At 35.6% G+C, this 18,205-nt stretch overlaps 1 protein-coding gene across 4 annotated transcripts in view; it reads right to left on the minus strand.

The window, feature by feature from the left end:
- Nucleotides 1-4,990: 4,990 nt before the first annotated feature.
- CNBD1 (cyclic nucleotide binding domain containing 1) overlaps nucleotides 4,991-18,205 on the minus strand; it is a 467,325-nt gene continuing 454,110 nt past the window's right edge. For all 4 annotated transcript variants that reach the window (XM_020915691.2, XM_020915698.2, XM_020915693.2 and 1 more), the window contains one exon: nucleotides 4,991-5,284. In XM_020915691.2, the coding sequence (XP_020771350.2) occupies nucleotides 5,168-5,284 (117 nt within the window). In that variant the 3' untranslated portion in view covers nucleotides 4,991-5,167. The remainder of the gene's footprint in view (nucleotides 5,285-18,205) is intronic.

Consider the following 18,205-nt stretch of genomic DNA (forward strand, 5'->3'; position numbering starts at 1 on the left):
TGAACTTCAATATTTTATAATATAAAAGAGGAAATGGGAGTTAGGAGAATGAAGACAACGTTAAAGAAGAGAGTCTGTCTTTAACTAGCAGTGAAGTTAACTGACAGTTAATAATTGCCAATAAGTGATTTGAGGAATGTTACTTTGCTTGTAATTGGGAACATTTAGGCAAGTTTATATGCTGAAGATTACCTCACATGATAGTAGACTCTGATAATGAAGGAGAGAGAATAACCAAGTTAAGGCAGTAATTGCCTAAGTTATAGGGAGTGGGTTGCAAAACAAGTGGATGTATTTATTTGACTTTGATAGAAGAACATTTTTCAACTTAACAAAAAATGTAAAAAACAAAAAGACCAAAAACTTATCTATCTATTCTATATACCTACTTATCATCTACCTCTCTACATATGCATACACATACATATGTGTCATTCATAAATATAAATATATCTCTCTGTATAACTTCATCTCTTTCCCTCTAGTTCTGTTTTAGCCTTTGAAACTAACTAAAATCTGCAGCTGGAGCAAGCTTCAGTTCCTACAAGACTCAGAATAGATCTGGTTTTCACAGGTCCACACTGTAATGTACCCTTTATCAGAACTGCTTTTGTATAGACAGTAGGGCAGAGATAAGATTTAATGCTTGCATCCTTAAAGATTGCATCCTAAGGATATAAGAACTAATCAGACTTTCCCATCATAGGTTGTTAAACAGTTAAAATATGTGAAAGCAACTTGGTAGAATCAACTTGGTAGACACTTGTGTCCTTTTCTGCCTGTAACTATCCAAGTCCTTTTAATTTTTTTCTTTTCACTATCTCTGAATTTGTATCCACTATCCAACCTGCATTGATTGATTCAAGCCCTCGTTATATCTCACTTGGACTATTGCTGTTGTTCTTTTATTGTGCTTTTGCTTCTAATTTCTCCACTAGTGTGATTTCCCCTAAAATATGAACATGATATTTATATAATGACCCATAGGCCTCATAAGATAAAACTCAAGCCTTTAGCTTGGTGTAGATATATTTAATTATAATAAAAAAAAATCATTCAGAACCAGCTACATAATTTTGTGTCTAGTGAAAAATTAAAATACTGGGTCACTTGTTCATAAATGATTATGAATTTCAACATAATGAGACAAGCATTTAACTTAGCTCAGGATTTTCTAAGCATGAGGCCCGTCACCATGGCATAAGTAACACACACATGATGCTGGCCTTGATCTCACCATCTGCCACACCATTTTCTAACGTTTCTTCACAAGTACCCTCGAGTTGAGGAACGCCTCAGTAATTATACATTCTCAACTATCTATTGTGCTTTGCTCCTTCCATGTGTCTGCAATGCCCTTCATCATCTTTTTCTGAAAAGACTTTCTTTCTTGGATCTGCTCAGAAAAATGCCCATCTTCTTTTTATGGACTGAAATCTTTTCTCTTAACATCTGAAAACTTCTCTGAAAAATTTAAGATTTTGATCACTGTTTTCTGGATAACACCATCATACTTAGTATGTACTCATGTTTGTACTTATTACATAATTGCAGAATCTACTTATATGTTTTTCTCCAAGCCTAGATTAGCCCCAATAGAAACAATCTATACTTTAATTATATTTTAATGTCTCATGCTTGGTTCAATGCCTGGCATGCATTAAACACTCTGTAAATGTATTTTGGAGGATTCATACATTATAAAAATGCTAAATATTTTAAAGTAGTGAGCCACTAATATTTGCACTGCTTATGAATGTTCTAAGTGTCAAAACTTACTATACAATTTTAGTTCAAATTAAGTTTGTTTAGGTTATAGATTTTGAGAGAATTTGAAACTATTTTATATTTGAAGACATTTGGAATCATCAAAATGGAATTTTAAAGCATTCTACTAGGCAAGTCATGCACAGTCATTTTCAAAACCCACTCTGATTTATCAATTCTCTTACTCCAACTAGGGAAGGGAAAGCAACTGAGATTTTTATATTTCAACTGATATTTGAATAAACTGCTTCATCTTTATCATTATTTCTGCTTAAATTTGTTTCTCTGATATTGTATGGATAAATTACTAGTATAAAGCACATATTATTAGAAATAATAAGTTTGAACATGAAAAAGAAAAAGTGAAACTGTTAGTAGTTTCCAGCTCTTTGCAACACCATAGACTGTAGACTGCCACTCTGTTAATGGAATGCTCTAGGCAAGAATACTGGAGTGGGTTGCCGTTCCCTTCTCCAGGGGATCTTCTGTGCCCAGGCATCAAAACCATGTCTCCCATTTTGAGGACAGATTCATTACCATCTGAGCCACTAGGGGATAAAGCAATGATATATGTCACATGACTATCTTGTAGGCACTTCTCTAGATGTTATAGGAATCAGAAGGACATATAGCATCAAAGAAAATGCATCAGTCAAAATGGTGATTATAAATAAAGAAGAGGCATACATTTTTAAACAGGTTATTTTAGAATCATGTGCAGGTTTGATTTAATGAAATATATTTTTAAAATATAGTGGGTAAAATTTTTATTTGCTTGTATAATGGTTTGAATGTCTGTATCCTCCAAAATTCATATGCTGAAACCTTAATACATAAGGTGTGCCCTTTGGGACGTACTTAAATTAGGAATGTGGAGCCCTCATAAAAGGGATTGGTGCTCTTTAGTTCTACAGAGCTCCCCATTCCTGCTATCATGTGAGGACACAAGGAAGCTGCAGACTATGAATCAGGAAGACAGTACTCACCAGATATGACCATTACCTCTGTATTAATCTTGGACTTACCAGCCTCCAGGACTGTGAGGAATACATTTTTATCGTTTATAAGCTAACCAGTCTATAGCACTTTCTGACAGCAGTCCAGATGGGCTAAGTCTTCTTCAGTCAGTTCAGCCACTCAGTTGTGTCTGACTCTTTGTGACCCCAAGGACTGCAGCATGCCAGGCTTCCCTGTCCATCACCAACTCCCGGAGCTTGCTCAAACTTATGTCCATTGAGTGAGTGCTGCTATCCAGCCATCTTATCCTCTGTCGTCCCCTTCTCCTCCTGCCTTCAGTCTTTCCCAGCATCAGGTAGTCAGTTTTTCTTTTCTGAGTCAGTTCTTCTCATCAGGTGGCCAAAGTATTGGAAATTCTTTGAAATTTCCAATTTCTGAAAAAGCTTCAGCATCAGTCCTTCCAATGAATATTTAGGACTGATTTCCTTTAGGATGAGGATCTCCTTGCTGTCCAAGGGACTCTCAAGAGTTTTCTCCAACACCACAGTTCAAAAGTGTCAATTCTTCAGTATTCAGCTTTCTTTATAGTCCAACTCTCATATCCATACATGGTTACTGGAAAAACCATAGCTTTGACTAGATAGATCTTTGTTGGCAAAGTAACATCTCTGCTTTTTAATATGCTGTCTAGGTTGGTCATAACTTTTCTTCCAAGGAGCAAGCATCTTTTAATTTCATGGCTGCAGTCACTATCTGCAGTGATTTTGGAGCCCAAGAAAATAAAGTCAGTTACTGTTTCCATTGTTTCCCCATCTATTTGCCATGAAGTGATGGGACTGGATGCCATGATCTTTGTTTTTTGAATGTTAAGTTTTGAGCCAACTTTTTTACTCTCCTCTTTCACTTTCATCAAGAGGCTCTTTAGTTCTTCTTTGCTTTCTGCCATAACGTTGGCATCATATGCATATCTGAGGTTATTGATATTTCTCCCAGCAATCTTGGCCCCAGCTTGTGTTTCATCCAGCCCAGCATTTCTCATGATGTACTCTGCATATAAGTTATATAAGCAGGGTGACAATATACAGCCCTGACGTACTCCTTTTCCTATTTGGAACCAGTCTGTTGTTCCATGTCCAGTTCTAACTGTTGCTTCTTGACCTGCATACAGATTTCTCAGGAGGCAGGTCAGGTGGTCTGGTATTCCCATCTCTTGAAGAATTTTCCACAGTTTGTTGTGAACTACACCGTCAAAGGCTTTGGCATAATCAATAAAGCAGATGTTTTGCTGGTATTCTCTGGCTTTTTTAATGATCCAATGGATGTTGGCAATTTGATCTCTGGTTTCTCTGCCGTTTCTAAAACCAGCTTAAACATCTGGAAGTTCACGGTTCACATATTGCTGAAGCCTGGCTTGGAGAATTTTAAGCATTACTTTACTAGCATGTGAGATGAGTGCAATTGTGTGGTAGTTTGAGCATTCTTTGGCATTGCCTTTCTTTGGGATTGGAATGAAAACTGGCCTTTTTCAGTCCTGTGGCCACTGCTGAGTTTTCCAAATTTGCTGGCATATTGAATGCAGCACTTCCACAGCATCATCTTTTAGGGTTTGAAATAGCTCAACTGGAATTTCATCACCTCCACTAGCTTTGTTCATTGTGATGCTTCCTAAGGTCCCCTGGACTTCCCACTGCAGGATGCCTGGCTCTAGGTAAGTGATCACACCATTGTGGTTATCTGTGTCATTAAGATTTTTTTTGTATAGTTCTGTGTATTCTTGCCACCTCTTCTTAATAGCTTCTGCTTCTGTTAGGTCCATACCATTTCTGTCCTTTACTGAGCCCATCTTTGCATGAAATGTTCCTTTGGTATCTCTAATTTTCTTGAAGCAATCTTTAGTCTTTGCCATTCTATTGTTTTCTCCTATTTCTTTGCATTGATCACTGAGGAAGATTTTCTTATCTTTCTTACACATAGTATAGAATCCACCAAAAATAAGCTGTGCTTAGCAAACAAATTTAAGATGCTAAACAAAACAGCATTATTAATAGGTTTTAAAAAGCATACCAAAAATTCCTACTTTTGTTTCAATTTTAAACTTAATATAATGAGGCAAATCATGATATTTAATTTAATTATAGCAATTGGGAGTTAGATTATAAATCTATTTAAAATTTTTGGTTCTCTAAAAAGTAAGTATGGAAATTTTTTTTGTCTCTTTTTATGCTACAAGACACTAATATCATGAAAAAAATGAAAGAAAATTCAGTTGTCCAATATAAGTATATCAGCAGGAATTTATTTACGTGAGTAAGCTAGTAGGAAGCTAGGCAATAGGAATAGAGACCCTTATAAAGATTTCAAATGAATATCCTTACAGTGATTTCAAATGAAGAAAAAAAGAATAATTTTGCTGAAATTCCCAGCTTCTTATGAGTTGATTTGTTTAATAACTGACTAAAGTATCCTTGAGATGCCTACGAATGCTGGTATAGGAATGGTCCCATTTTCCAAAGCCTGGAATAATTCCATTATGGTACAAGGAGTTTTTCACTGTTGTATCCTAGAAAAAAAGGATTATTAAAAATAATTAATCCTATCAATCCTAAGGTTATAAAGCATAAATTTCATATAAAAACAAGTAGAAGCAAACAGTATGAATCTCTCTTAAGATATTGTGGGTAGAATTTTCATCTAAGCAAAATCTATAAAAAATACAATTATACACTATTTTCTATGAAATAAAACCCTTTCAATATTTATATCTAGAAGTTATTTCTCAATGGATTGTTTTTTTTAATTTTTAAAACAAGAATATGAGGAGATATTATATTTGAAGTTATAAAGCATGTTTTTTTCGCTGAAAAATTTTATACATGATATTTAGCTTATCATCTTGACACTGATATTAAAGCAGATTAAACAAGGAGTTATCTGCCCAATTTTTATTACTTGTCAATATTTTAAATTATTATAGTAACTGGAAGAGCTTGTATTATAATAAATTGTTTAATGTCTCTCTTTGGATCCTCCAAATTAGGAGGGTAACTGTCTATGGTGCCCCTCCTTAGAAGAGGTTAGACTTCTCTGTTCCACTGATGCCGGCTAGTTCTGTGTAACTTGTTTTGGCTAATGGATTGAGACATGGGGTTTGCGTTTCCAAAAAGAAGCTTCATGAGCCACTGGCAATTTCCAACACTATCTCTCTTTAGCCATGTGAGAGCAACACTCTGAGTCTCAGCCAAATGTAGGCAAGTGTCAATCTATTCTAGATAAGTGTGTGAGAAGTGAGCCTCTATTGTAGAGAGTAACCCAGGCCTGGGAATCATTTGTACCATGGCAAAATTTAGCCTAATCTGGAAGATCACATTAATATTTAAAAATAGTTATATATTTAATTTTGTTTATATTGACTTTAGTTTGAACAGAGAACAAAATAAAAGCCATGGAAAATAGGTGATATTTATAAGTAAGTAAAGGGAATGAGTTTGTGCTGAATGCCTACTGTCTCATTTAATGCTCATAATAAACATGAAAGATGGGGAGTATTTGATTACTTTTCAGTAGAAGATATTAAGGCAGTTTTTAATAAAATATTCTAGCTGACTTTTAGAGTTGATGTGAAAAATTACATGTTGTTTAAATATATAATGATAAAATGATGTTTAATTCTTAGAATATAAATACTTTGCACCTATTAAAACATAGAAAATGTCTGTAAAACAACTCTGAAAACAATGATATTCATGTTAGCATTAATTTAATTTGAAAGATATTATAGTTAGCTGTAAGTTATATCAAGCTGCAGGAAATAAATATGTTATTGTTCTTACAGCATAACTTTTTGTTTTTAGTTCAGTATGCTTTGTCTATTTTGTGCAGCCAATTAATTTAATTCTCATGCTTCATTTCTTCATTTGCAAGGCTGAAAAACTTTTTATCATGTAATATCATTTATTAGTTTCCATTCAATTATTACAAAGAAAAAATTGTCAAAAAGGTAAATTTACAAAAGCACTGATAATTAAAATAATACTAATTAAAGACAGAGAAAATGAATCTGGGCAGTAAACAGATACTTCAAAGTGGTAATCCAGATAGTTCAGGATGCATTTATAATATTTTTCTATTAACACTGATAGTAATAAGAAGTAATAATATCACAAAGACATCAGTTGTTTCACTGAGATCTGAACTTATGGAACCTAAGGGACAAGTGTTACACAGGTTGAAAAATTCCAAATTAGGACTTGGAAATATTAAGCAACCTGTGAGTCATGCAGCTCAAAAATGGTAAAGCCCAGATTTGAATCTGATTCAATTTTTTCTTTTGTTATCACTAAATGTTTAGATAGAGCATAATACTCCTTAAGGTTCAGTTCAGTTCAGTCACTCAGTCGTCTCCGACTCTTGGCGACCCCATGGACTGCAGCACACCAGGCCTCCCTGTCCATCACCAACTCCCGGAGTTTACCCAAACTCATGTCCACTGAGTTGGTAATGCCATCCAACCATCTCATCCTCTGTCGTCCCTTTCTCCTCCTGCCGTCAATCTTTCCCAGCATCAGGGTCTTTTCCAATGAGTCAAATCTTTACATCAGGTTGCCAAAGTATTGGAGTTTCAGCTTCAACATCAGTCCTTCCAATGAACACCCAGGACTGATCTCCTTTAGGATGGACTGGTTGGATCTCCTTGCAGTCCAAGGGACTCTCAAGAGTCTTCTACAACACCACAGTTCAAAAGCATCAATTCTTCGGTGCTCAGATTTCTTTATGGTCCAACTCTCATATCCATACACAACCACTGTAAAAACCATAGCCTTGACTAGACAGACATTTGTTGGCAATCTAATGTCTCTCCTTTTTAACATGCTGTCTAGGTTGGTCATAACTTTCCTTCCAAGGTGCAAGTATCTTTTAATTTCATGGCTGCAATCACTATCTGCAGTGATTTTGGAGCCCCAAAAATAAAGTCTGCCACTGTTTCCCCATCTATTTGCCATGAAGTGATGGTACGGGATACCACGATCTTAGTTTTCTGAATGTTGAGCTTTAAGCCAACTTTTTCACTCGCCTCTTTCACTTTCATCAAGAGACTCTTTAGTTCGTCTTCACTTTCTGCCATAAGGGTGGTGTCATCTGCATATCTGAGGTTATTGATATTTCTCCCGGCAATCTTGATTCCAGCTTGTGCTTCTTCCAGCCCAGCGTTTCTCATGATGTACTTTGCATATAAGTTAAAGAAGCAGGGTGACAATATACAGCCTTGACATACTCCTTTTCCTATTTGTAACCAGTCTGTTGTTCCATGTCCAGTTCTGACTGTTGCTTCCTATATACAGGTGTCTCAAGAGGAAGGTCAGGTGGTCTGGTAGTCCCATCTCTTGAAGAATTTTCCACAGTTTATTGTGATCCACACAGTCAAAGATTTGGCATGGTCAATATGATTGTTTATTTATATTTTATTTACATTAATATTTTTGCAAAAATAACTAGAGGTAAATAGAAGATGAAATAAAAACAAAGACCAATAAAGCCAGGTAAGAGCACAATTCATAGAACATGAAAATAATAACAAAACGAGAACTCTTAATAGAAGTTGCTGCACCTTGGCACCAAATGTATTTGACTTTAGAGGCAACTAAGTTAAAATGATATTTTGTAAGTTTCATGGCTTCCATTTCTGAATAAAACAAATCTATTCCTCAAAGCATAGTTACACCCCTTTTGGTATTAAGATATAGCATAAATTTAGTAGCAGATTTTTTTTTTTTTCAGGAAAAAGTAAATTCATTCAATAGTCCTAAAATTTACCCTATCATGCAGCACAAAAAAGTAGTAAGTCTTTTGTTTCTCTAAGTAAACTTGAATCAACTTGGAAAACTTCACCCAGGGCTTACAGGAAATTGAATTTAGTCACTCTTGATATCCTTTCCATTCTTTTCAGAATAGTGTAAACGTCATGAGTCTAATGTAGTTAATGTAGTCTCATGTAGCTCAGCCTTCGAGGGAGACACCGTGTTCTGCGTTCCCGGTCCCTAATGACAGGCTCTGCTTGGAGCCCACCTCGGACGGCCCAGCGGTAAACGGTCCATGCCTGGCAATGCAGGAGACACGGGAGACCTGGGTTCAGTCCGTGGATTGAGAAGATCTCGTGGTGTAGGGAATGGCAACCCACTCTAGTATTCTTGCCTGGAAAGTTCCATTGACAGTGGAGCCCGGTGGGGTCAAAAAGAGTCAGACGTGGCTGTGCAATTAAAGCGCACACAGATGCATCCTGGCTGGCTCCATCACCTGTAGACACCATGTCTGCGGCCCGCTCTCCCCAGGACACCACTCGTCACTCTCTCTGACGTGGGTCACCCCATTCGGCACTGTGGGGGAGATAGCACACGTCTTTTCTCACAGAGCATATAAAATGATTTCACTCATGCAATTTTAAAGAAGCTCTTCAAATACCCCACTGTGCTTTCAGTTTCCACCAACCGCGTGCAAATTATTCTCTGTATATTCTCTGGATTAATGATGAATATTTTCCCATTAAAACTCCACTATAAACACAATAGTTGAAAGCTGAAAAAAAAATAGATGCTAGTAACTTTCATTTTATTCTTACTAATTTACTTTGTTAGGAGTACATTTTTTACAGGGCCAAGTCTTAAGAAAAGCCAGAGTTAGGCTTTGTTGAGTTTTATTGTTGCTATATTAGATTTGGTAATATACTATATTGCTCTGTGTTCAATTTAAGCTATTAAGTTTTAATTGTCAAAAACAGATAAAATGGAGAACTAAACTTTTCTTTCTCCAAAATTAGGGAATTCAAATATGGTTTAAAATGTATTCATTTGTCTTATGTTTTTATTCTCTTTCTGTCTCTTCAATGTAATATAATATACATAACACCATTTCAACCCTTTGAATACAGTTCAATGGTTTTAACTACACTCACATTGTTTTGTAACTATCACCACTTTTCAAGGTTTTCATCATCCCAAACTGAAATTCTGCATCCACAAAATAAAAACTCCCGACTCTACTCACCCTGAGCTCCAGACAATCACTATCCTACCTTCTGCCTCTGTAAATGTAAGATGGAATTTGGCTATTCTAGGTATCTCTAGGTGTCTCTTATAAGTGGAATCATATTTGTCCTTCATGTGTAGCTCATTTTACTTAGCATAATGTCTTCAAGTTTCACCCATGTAGTATATAACAGATCCTCATTCCCTCTTACAGGACTTTTCTTTATCTGGATACCATGAGCATGTTTAACAACAAAGCTCAGAAAGGAACTGGAAATAATGAGCTTAGTGGACAGTAAGTTAAATCGTATCTTTTGTCATCAGAGAGAAAACGAGAGACAGAGAGAAAGAGAGAGGAAAAAAAGAAAGAAAAAGAAATTTGGGAGGGCTAAAAGATAAAATGCAGAAGCTGATATTACAGAACTTGAATTTTTCCCATTGCACTGGAAAATTAATTTCAACACTTTTCAGCACCTCTTCATTCCAGGTTTACATTAGACACAGAGCTTTTTAAATTTATTGCTTGGTTTGAAAGTGGGCAAAAGGTTTGTAACATAGCCTCCCTAGCTAAACTCCTTTTCTCAAATTTTATAAAAGCCAGGTTTTTCTAGTAAGGATATAGTCGTGGGAATCTTGGAAGAAGATGTTATTGTTATAAAATGATGCAACAAGCAGTGAGGACAAAGATTGCCAAGTTAAACACAAAGGGTAAAGTCCATTTGCATATCCCCACACTCTTACACATGTATTCCAGTGTGAGTTGTCTGTGAGTTTCTGATGACAGAACTTGACCCATTAAACACTCATTCTGAGACTCAGCTTTCTCCACAAACTGCATTTATATTTCCCAGATGATTACATCTTTTATTAAAAGCAGCAGTTGAGAAATGGGCAAATTCAATATCAGAAACGTAGTCCAACTTTGACACTTTGACAACCAGTTTCACTTACAAATGATATGGGAAAGGCAGGGAGAACAAGGCAGTTGTTGGGATTAGATTCTGAAGAATAACATTAAGTTCATGTCACGAAAGACGGGGGAAAAAAATCAGTGATCATCAGATGGCAAATTGTTTCTTCAGGAAATTGAATAGTTTACTTAAAAACTTAGCATTTGTTTTTATCTTTGAAATACAAGGGTCAAATGAATCAATAAATGTATCACATTTAAGACACAAATACACAGAATGCATGCACATTATACCTCAGTTCAGCTCAGTTCAGTCACTCAGTCGTGTCCGACTCTTGCGACCCCATGAATCACAGCACGCCAGGCCTCCCTGTCCATCACCAACTCCCGGAGTCTACCCAAACCCATGCCCATCGAGTCGGTGATGCCATCCAGCCATCTCATCCTCTGTCATCTGCTTCTCCTCCTGCCCCCAATCCCTCCCAGCATCAGGGTCTTTTCCAATGAGTCAACTCTTCGCATGAGGTGGCCAAAGTACTGGAGTTTCAGTTTCAGTATCAGTCCTTCCAATGAACCTAGAGACATCTCTATATACCTATATATCTATTTGTGTCAATAAAAAGAAACATGTTCTTTAAAAGATGTTTGCAAATTCTTTGCACATCTTTCTTACATGCACAAACTTATTATTTGAAAAATTATTGGATTTGCAAACATTTTTCCTATTGCAGAGGTTGATTTTTCATTTTGTTGACAGTTTCTTTTCTGTGAAGACGTTTTCTAATTGGTATTTCTGGTTTATTTTTGCTTTTGTTGTCTTGGTTTTTGGTAGCAAATCCAAAACAAGTATTGCCAAAACCAGTGTCAAGAGGAGCTTATCCTATGTTTTCTTCTAGAAGTCCTATGGCTCCATTGTTATAAATTATTTGACCTTATCTATGTGGGCTTAAGTCCTGGCGCTCTATGCTGTTCCGTTTATTTATCAGTTATTACACCAGTAACATACTTTCCCGCCCTTTGCTTGGGTAGGAAGCTTGAATTCTAAACTGCAAGGTGTGTTTATCAAGAGATTCAGTTTATGACCTGGCTTAGCCTTCTGCATGCTGAACCTTGTTTTATATATAATTATTTATCAATTTTTTGCTTCATAATCTATGTCAGTCTGGATTTCTTAATTCAAAGCAAACAACCAACCAAACAAAAAATGCCAACACATTGAATCCCTACATGGACCTGCAATCCCCACATGGACCTTTCCTTTCATTGGGGCACGGTTTGCTGTCTTCACACTTCAGGACTCATGATGATGACATGTTCTCCACTACACATAATGTGACCTTCTACCTGTAACTGATTTAGCTCCTCAGCCCCACTGCTCAATTCTTGAACTTTATATCCTCCTATCACTGATAAGTGGCCACTAGCCTTTGCATATAACATATGCAATTGGTCTATGTAAAATTTAGACAGATGCTATATTATTAGCCACTGTTTAAAATGACTGTTGAATTACAGTGATCTGAATACTTTTATCTTTATATTTAGACTCATGGAAATTGAAATGTTACATTAAAGGAAAACTCACAGAGCTGTATAGATTCAAGATAAGACATTACAATGCATAATGCACAAAAATTAACATTAAATCTTTTTCTGCTTTTTTTCCATATGAAAGAGAAAAACAAGTGAATTACAATTACTTCCCTTAGGATACTCTGAATTATAGTATGCTTCTACTTTAAAGTCCCACCTTATATATTGACATCAAATAAATAAATTTTAAGCTCTGAAAAGCAAAGTTTCATGATAGTGAGCATCTTTCACATTTATGAAGTGTTACAAAGAGGGGTAGGAAAAGATGGTGGTGTAGAAAGATCCTGGACTCACCTCCCATCATGAGCACACCAAAAAACTACTTATGGTTCAACTATCTCTGAGAATCACTTGAAGTCTACTAGAAAATATGTTCCACAACTAAAAATAAAAAGGACATGCCATAGTGAAATGGGTGGTAGTGTGGAGACATGGTCCGGCCATGAACCAAATGTAGTATTTTGACCTCTAGGCAGAAAGGATATCACAGCCCTGAAGATTGCCTCTGAGGAATGAGAGGTTCAAACCCCACACCAGACTCCCCAGGCCAAGGGATATGTACTGGGAAAATGATCTCCCACAATATCTGGCTTTGAAAATCAATGGTACTTATGTGTCCTTGACTGCTGGAGAGGCTATAGAAAACTGAGACTCCACTCTTAAAGGGCATGTGCAAAAACTAACTCTCTCTGAATTCCAGAACAGAGGCAATGTTCTGAAAAGTGCCTGGGTCATTCATAAGGAGGGGCTTACTAGGTGGCACCATTGGCAAAGAACCCACCTGCCAACTCAGGAGATGTAAGAAGTGTGGGTTAGATCCCGGGGTCAGAAAGATCCCCTGGAGGAGGGCATAGCATATACTTGCTGGGAGAAGCCCACAGACAGAGGAGCCCAGAGGGTTATAGTCCTTAGGGTCTCACAGAGCTGGACACAACTGAAGCAACTTAGCATGCATACTTAAGGAGATTCATTGAATAATTTTAGAGTATGTGCCCAAAAAGTAGGGATCTGTTAGAATTCACTCTGGGTTCAGAGAAGCTGATAAGCGCCAGTTTTCATTTGTTTGTTTTTTTTTCTTTGTTTATTTGGGATTCACCTTTTACCTTCCCAGGTGGTGCTAAGTACCTATCTGCCAATGCAAGAGACATAAGAAATGCTGGTTCAGTCCCTGGGTCAGGAATATCCTCTAGAGAAGGACATAGCAACCCATTCCAGTATTCTTGCCTGGAGAATCTCATGGACAGAGGAGACTGGAGGGCTACAGTCCATGGTTTGCAGAGCTGGACACGACTGAAGCAATTTAGCATGCATAGCGTGCGTGCATGCAACTTTTACCTAGCTGGTTTATGCTGGAAGGGGATGCCATCTCTGATTCTACCTATCCAATCTACTGGTGGTCAGCCGAGACTCTCCAAAGCAGCCCATGCCTCACTAGACGTAGACTATAATTTTCTGTCCTTGGAACTCTCCAGGCAACAATACTGGAATAGGTTGTCATTTCCTTCTCCAGGGAATGTTCCCAACCCAGAGACTGAACCCAGATCTCCTACATTGCAGGTGAATTCTTTACTGTCTGAATCTAATGATCAAGGTATTGATCAAACAAGAATATATAATACTTGTAGACTTATATGCACTCAACATAGGAGAATTTAAGTACATAAAGCAAATATTAAGAGATATAAATTTCCAGTAACACAAGTTTAGGTAATTTTAGCATGCCATTTACATGAATGAACATATCATCCAGCCAGAATATATATACATATCATCCAGCCAGAATATATATACATATGTGTATATACATATGTATATACATATACATATATATATATACATATACATATATATATACACACATATATATATATTTGTTGTTCAGTTGCTCAGTTGAATCCAACTCTTCGCAGTCCCATGGACTGCAGCATGCCAGGCTTCCCTGTCCTTCATTATCTCCCAGGGTTTACTCAAATTCATGTCCATTGAGTCAATGAAGCGATCCAACCCCATCTCATCCTCTGTTGCCCCTTTCTCCTCCTGCCTTCAATCTTTCCCAGCATCAGGGTCTTATCCAATGAGTTGGCTCTTTGCATCAGGTGGTCAAAGTATTGGAGATTCAGTTTCAGCCTCAGTCCTTCCAATGAATATTCAGGTTTGATTTCCTTTAGGATAGACTGGTTTGATCTCCTTGCTATCCATGGGACTCTTAAGAGTATACTCCAGCATCACAGTTCAAAAGCATTTGGTGTTCAGCCTTCTTAATGGTCCAGCTCTCACATCTGTATATATATGGACTTCCCTGGTGGCTCAGATGGTAAAGAATCTGCCTGCAATGCAGGGGACCTGGGTTCGAACCCTGGTTCAGAAAGATCCCCGAGAGAGGGGAATGGCTACCCTCTCCAGCGTCCTTGCCTAGAGTATTCTATGGACAGCAAGCCTGGTGGGCTACAGTCCTTGGGGTCACAAAGAGTTGGACATGACTGAATAACAAATGCATTCTTTTTTCATATAAGTATATTTGTATATAAAACTTTCCAGTTCAAAGTAGCAGAATACATATTCTTTTTAAGTTATGTGAAACATTCTCCAGGCTCACATGCTAGCAAGCATAGATCATATACTCATATGATCACAAGCTCTATCACAAAAAGGGTTCAGTAAATTTAAGAAAATTGGAATTGTATCAACAATCTTTTCCAGTCACAATGCTACGAAACTAGAAATTATGTACAATAAGAAAACGTCAAAAAGCACAAGCTCATGGAGGGTAAACAACACACTATTAAACAAAAAATGAGCCACTAAAGAAATCAGAAGATTAAAAAATACCTGTATATAAGTGAAAATGGATACACAATATACCTACATATATGGGATGCAGCAAAAATAGTCCTAAAAGGAAAATTTAGCGTGACAGATATCTACCTCAGTAAGTAAGAAAAGTCTCAAAAAATATGCTAATCTTAACACCATTCTGCTTATCTATAGTGATATGATGTTCACTAAACATACTGAAATCATTTCATGATGTATGAAGTCAATCATTATTCTGTACACCTTAAACTTATACAGTGGTGTATGTCAATTATATCTAAGTTAAAATTGGAAGAAGAAAACAGATGAATGAACAAAAATGCTGTGATATATACATGCTAGTAGTTCAAGCATAATAATGGAGTGCACTCTACACTTTGGATGAACCTCAAAAACACTATGCTAAGTGAAAGAAGCCAGATAAAATGTTACATATTGTATGATTCTACTTACTGAAAATAATAAGTTAATTCATGGAGATAGAAAGCAAATGAGTGACTGCTAGAGGATACGAGAAAGAGGAGATTGGGAATATAACTGCTTGGTAGATATGAGGTTTCCTTTTGAGATGTTAAAAATAATTAAGAAATTGTGACTGCATAATATCAATATTATGAATGTACTAAATTCCACTGAGTTGCTCTCTTTATAATAGTTTATGTTATGTGATTTTCACCTCAGTAGAAATTAAATATAAAAAGTGCTAAATAGAATTGCATCAAAAATAGCAAATTATCTTAATATAACTAAGATTTTAGGTTTAGTCTTCAACAAGATAATAAAGCAAATTCCATTAAGTCAAAGAAAGCACTGTTAGATGTACCTCTTTTTAAATTTCATAAACCTATTTCTTTTCCTTTGCAGCATTCTTTAGAGAACTTCTCACACATTATACATACACTTGTGTCCATATTTCTATAATTTATGTGTCTCCCATAAAAGAAATCTAGAAGATCCGTAAAAGAAGTGACTGTTTACACCTTATTATTTTCCTTTTTTTTTTACATTTCAGAAGATAGAGTTATTTTGATTATCCAGATATCAATTTTCATCATTTAACAAATGCTTACTGAAGTTTTCCCTATATGCCATTCTGTGCTTAGTTCTGGACATACATATGTAAACAGGAGGTCTTCAAGAAATTTAAAATCTACAGCAGGAAATCAACAGAAGTAAAATGTCAGATAATGAGACAATGTTCTCAAAAATAGTTGAGAAAGAAGTGTTAAAAAAAAAAAACCTCAATTCTCCTTTTAAAAACTTTAATACATTTCAGAGAATTCATGATTAATATTTCCTTTAATAATAATTTCAATGAGAAGAATAAGAAAATACCAATTTTACAATAAAAAGATAAACTTTGGTATAATAGGAAAAGAAAAATATTTTCACTTGTTAATAACATATTCATTTTAGTCATGAAGACTAGCCTGAGGCAACAGGTCAATTAATATGATAATTTGATACTTAAAGACTTAGGCAAAACAAGCGAAATTTAATTTTGTAATCTCATGGTAATCATTTAAGGTCCAGAAGAGAGCAACACAATAATTAAAAGAAACAGCATTTATGAGGGGAATTGAAGGAACTAACGAAATATAACCTAGAAAAGAGAAGAATAAGTGATATTTAATTTTGCTTAAAGAGATATAGTAGAGATATAGTGTTAGGGGTCAAAGAACTAGGGCAAATGCTGATTTAAATATGTGTCAATAATGAAAAATACATATGCAAGTAGGGCATTTGGATACTGAAGTTTACATGAAATTTTCTCCCCACGGAATTATACATTTTTGGCTCTGGACTTATGGATAGGGAAAAACTTACGTTAGTTATAACATAAATGAGTGAGAAATTTTTGCACGTTCTTTGTATTTTGGGGAATAACGTTTTGGTTTTTTTTTGGTACAATTTGGAAATATACTCAATTGTGTCCATTGTGTCTCTTATTGAAAGCAATAAGCATTAATATTCTTTGATTAATCTGAAAGGCTTACGAAGTATAAAGATTGATTTAAAAAAATCTAAACAACTGTAACCAATACCGTTAATAATTTAATATGTCCACTGAAATGAAACTGCCAGCTCCTGTCCACTTCACCCCTTTTTCAAAATTTATAAAACCCTTTGACCCATGTAAATTATACTTGTAGACCAAAGACCACGACTTGAACTACTATTTCTGCAACCTACTGAATATTTACATTAAAAATTTAAATACAGCTTAAAAATTAATAAGGACCCATTATTCCAGATATTTTGAAATGCAATTTTTTTTCTAACTTTTGTAGTGTTTTCATTTACTTTAGGTCTTTTTATGGTAGAATAGATTTCTGCTCTGACTCAAAATTCTATTTCAATTCATAATTATTAATATTTTATTATTTTATTTTATTTTGAATTGTAATATTTTATTCTATTTGGAATTCTATTTGGGATTTATTCCAAATAGAATAAAATAATTGCAAAATCACCTTTTGAAAATGTATTCAAAATTACCCAAAACAAACAAAAAATCTCAAATCTCTATCCCGAGAATAAATTTGAGTGAAGTATATAAATTGGAATTATTATTATATCACGTTTATTTCAAACTACTGAAGGATCCAATATTTTAAATCTGAAATTGAAAACTGAAAAGGCATTAGAAAGTAATTTGTCAAATTATTCTTTTCTCACTTCTATATTCAAGTTTACATTAAGTGTTTATTTTCATATGCAGGTAATGCTATTCTGTATTGTGTGGTTCTATTCAGGAGCACCTTTAAATAAAAGAAAAAAAGAGGGAGACACATGTATAAAACACTTAGAAAATGATATTTCAGTTTATAAACAAGTATCCCCCAAATTTCTACATTTTACTTGATCTTCCAAAATAGTGTTTAGTTTCCACCTCATCTCTCAGGAGGTGGGGTAGAATGACTCAACCAGTCTAGGTAGAATGGCTCCTTTTCTCATTTGCACTTTCTTTACTCTCTGGAAATTCTTAAAGCCACCTTCCTGGACCTAGTGTTTAAGTCAGATTTGTGTAAGTTAAATGGGAACTTCACAAACACAGTAGCAAGCAAATAGAATGTATTAAAGAGAAGGAAAGTACAAAGCTCTCAGCATAGATACTGGGGGAGGGGAGCGGGGGGCGGTAAAG

This window comes from Odocoileus virginianus, chromosome 15 (genome assembly GCF_023699985.2).
Source record: "Odocoileus virginianus isolate 20LAN1187 ecotype Illinois chromosome 15, Ovbor_1.2, whole genome shotgun sequence".
In the NCBI taxonomy this organism is placed as follows: Eukaryota; Metazoa; Chordata; class Mammalia; order Artiodactyla; family Cervidae; genus Odocoileus; species Odocoileus virginianus.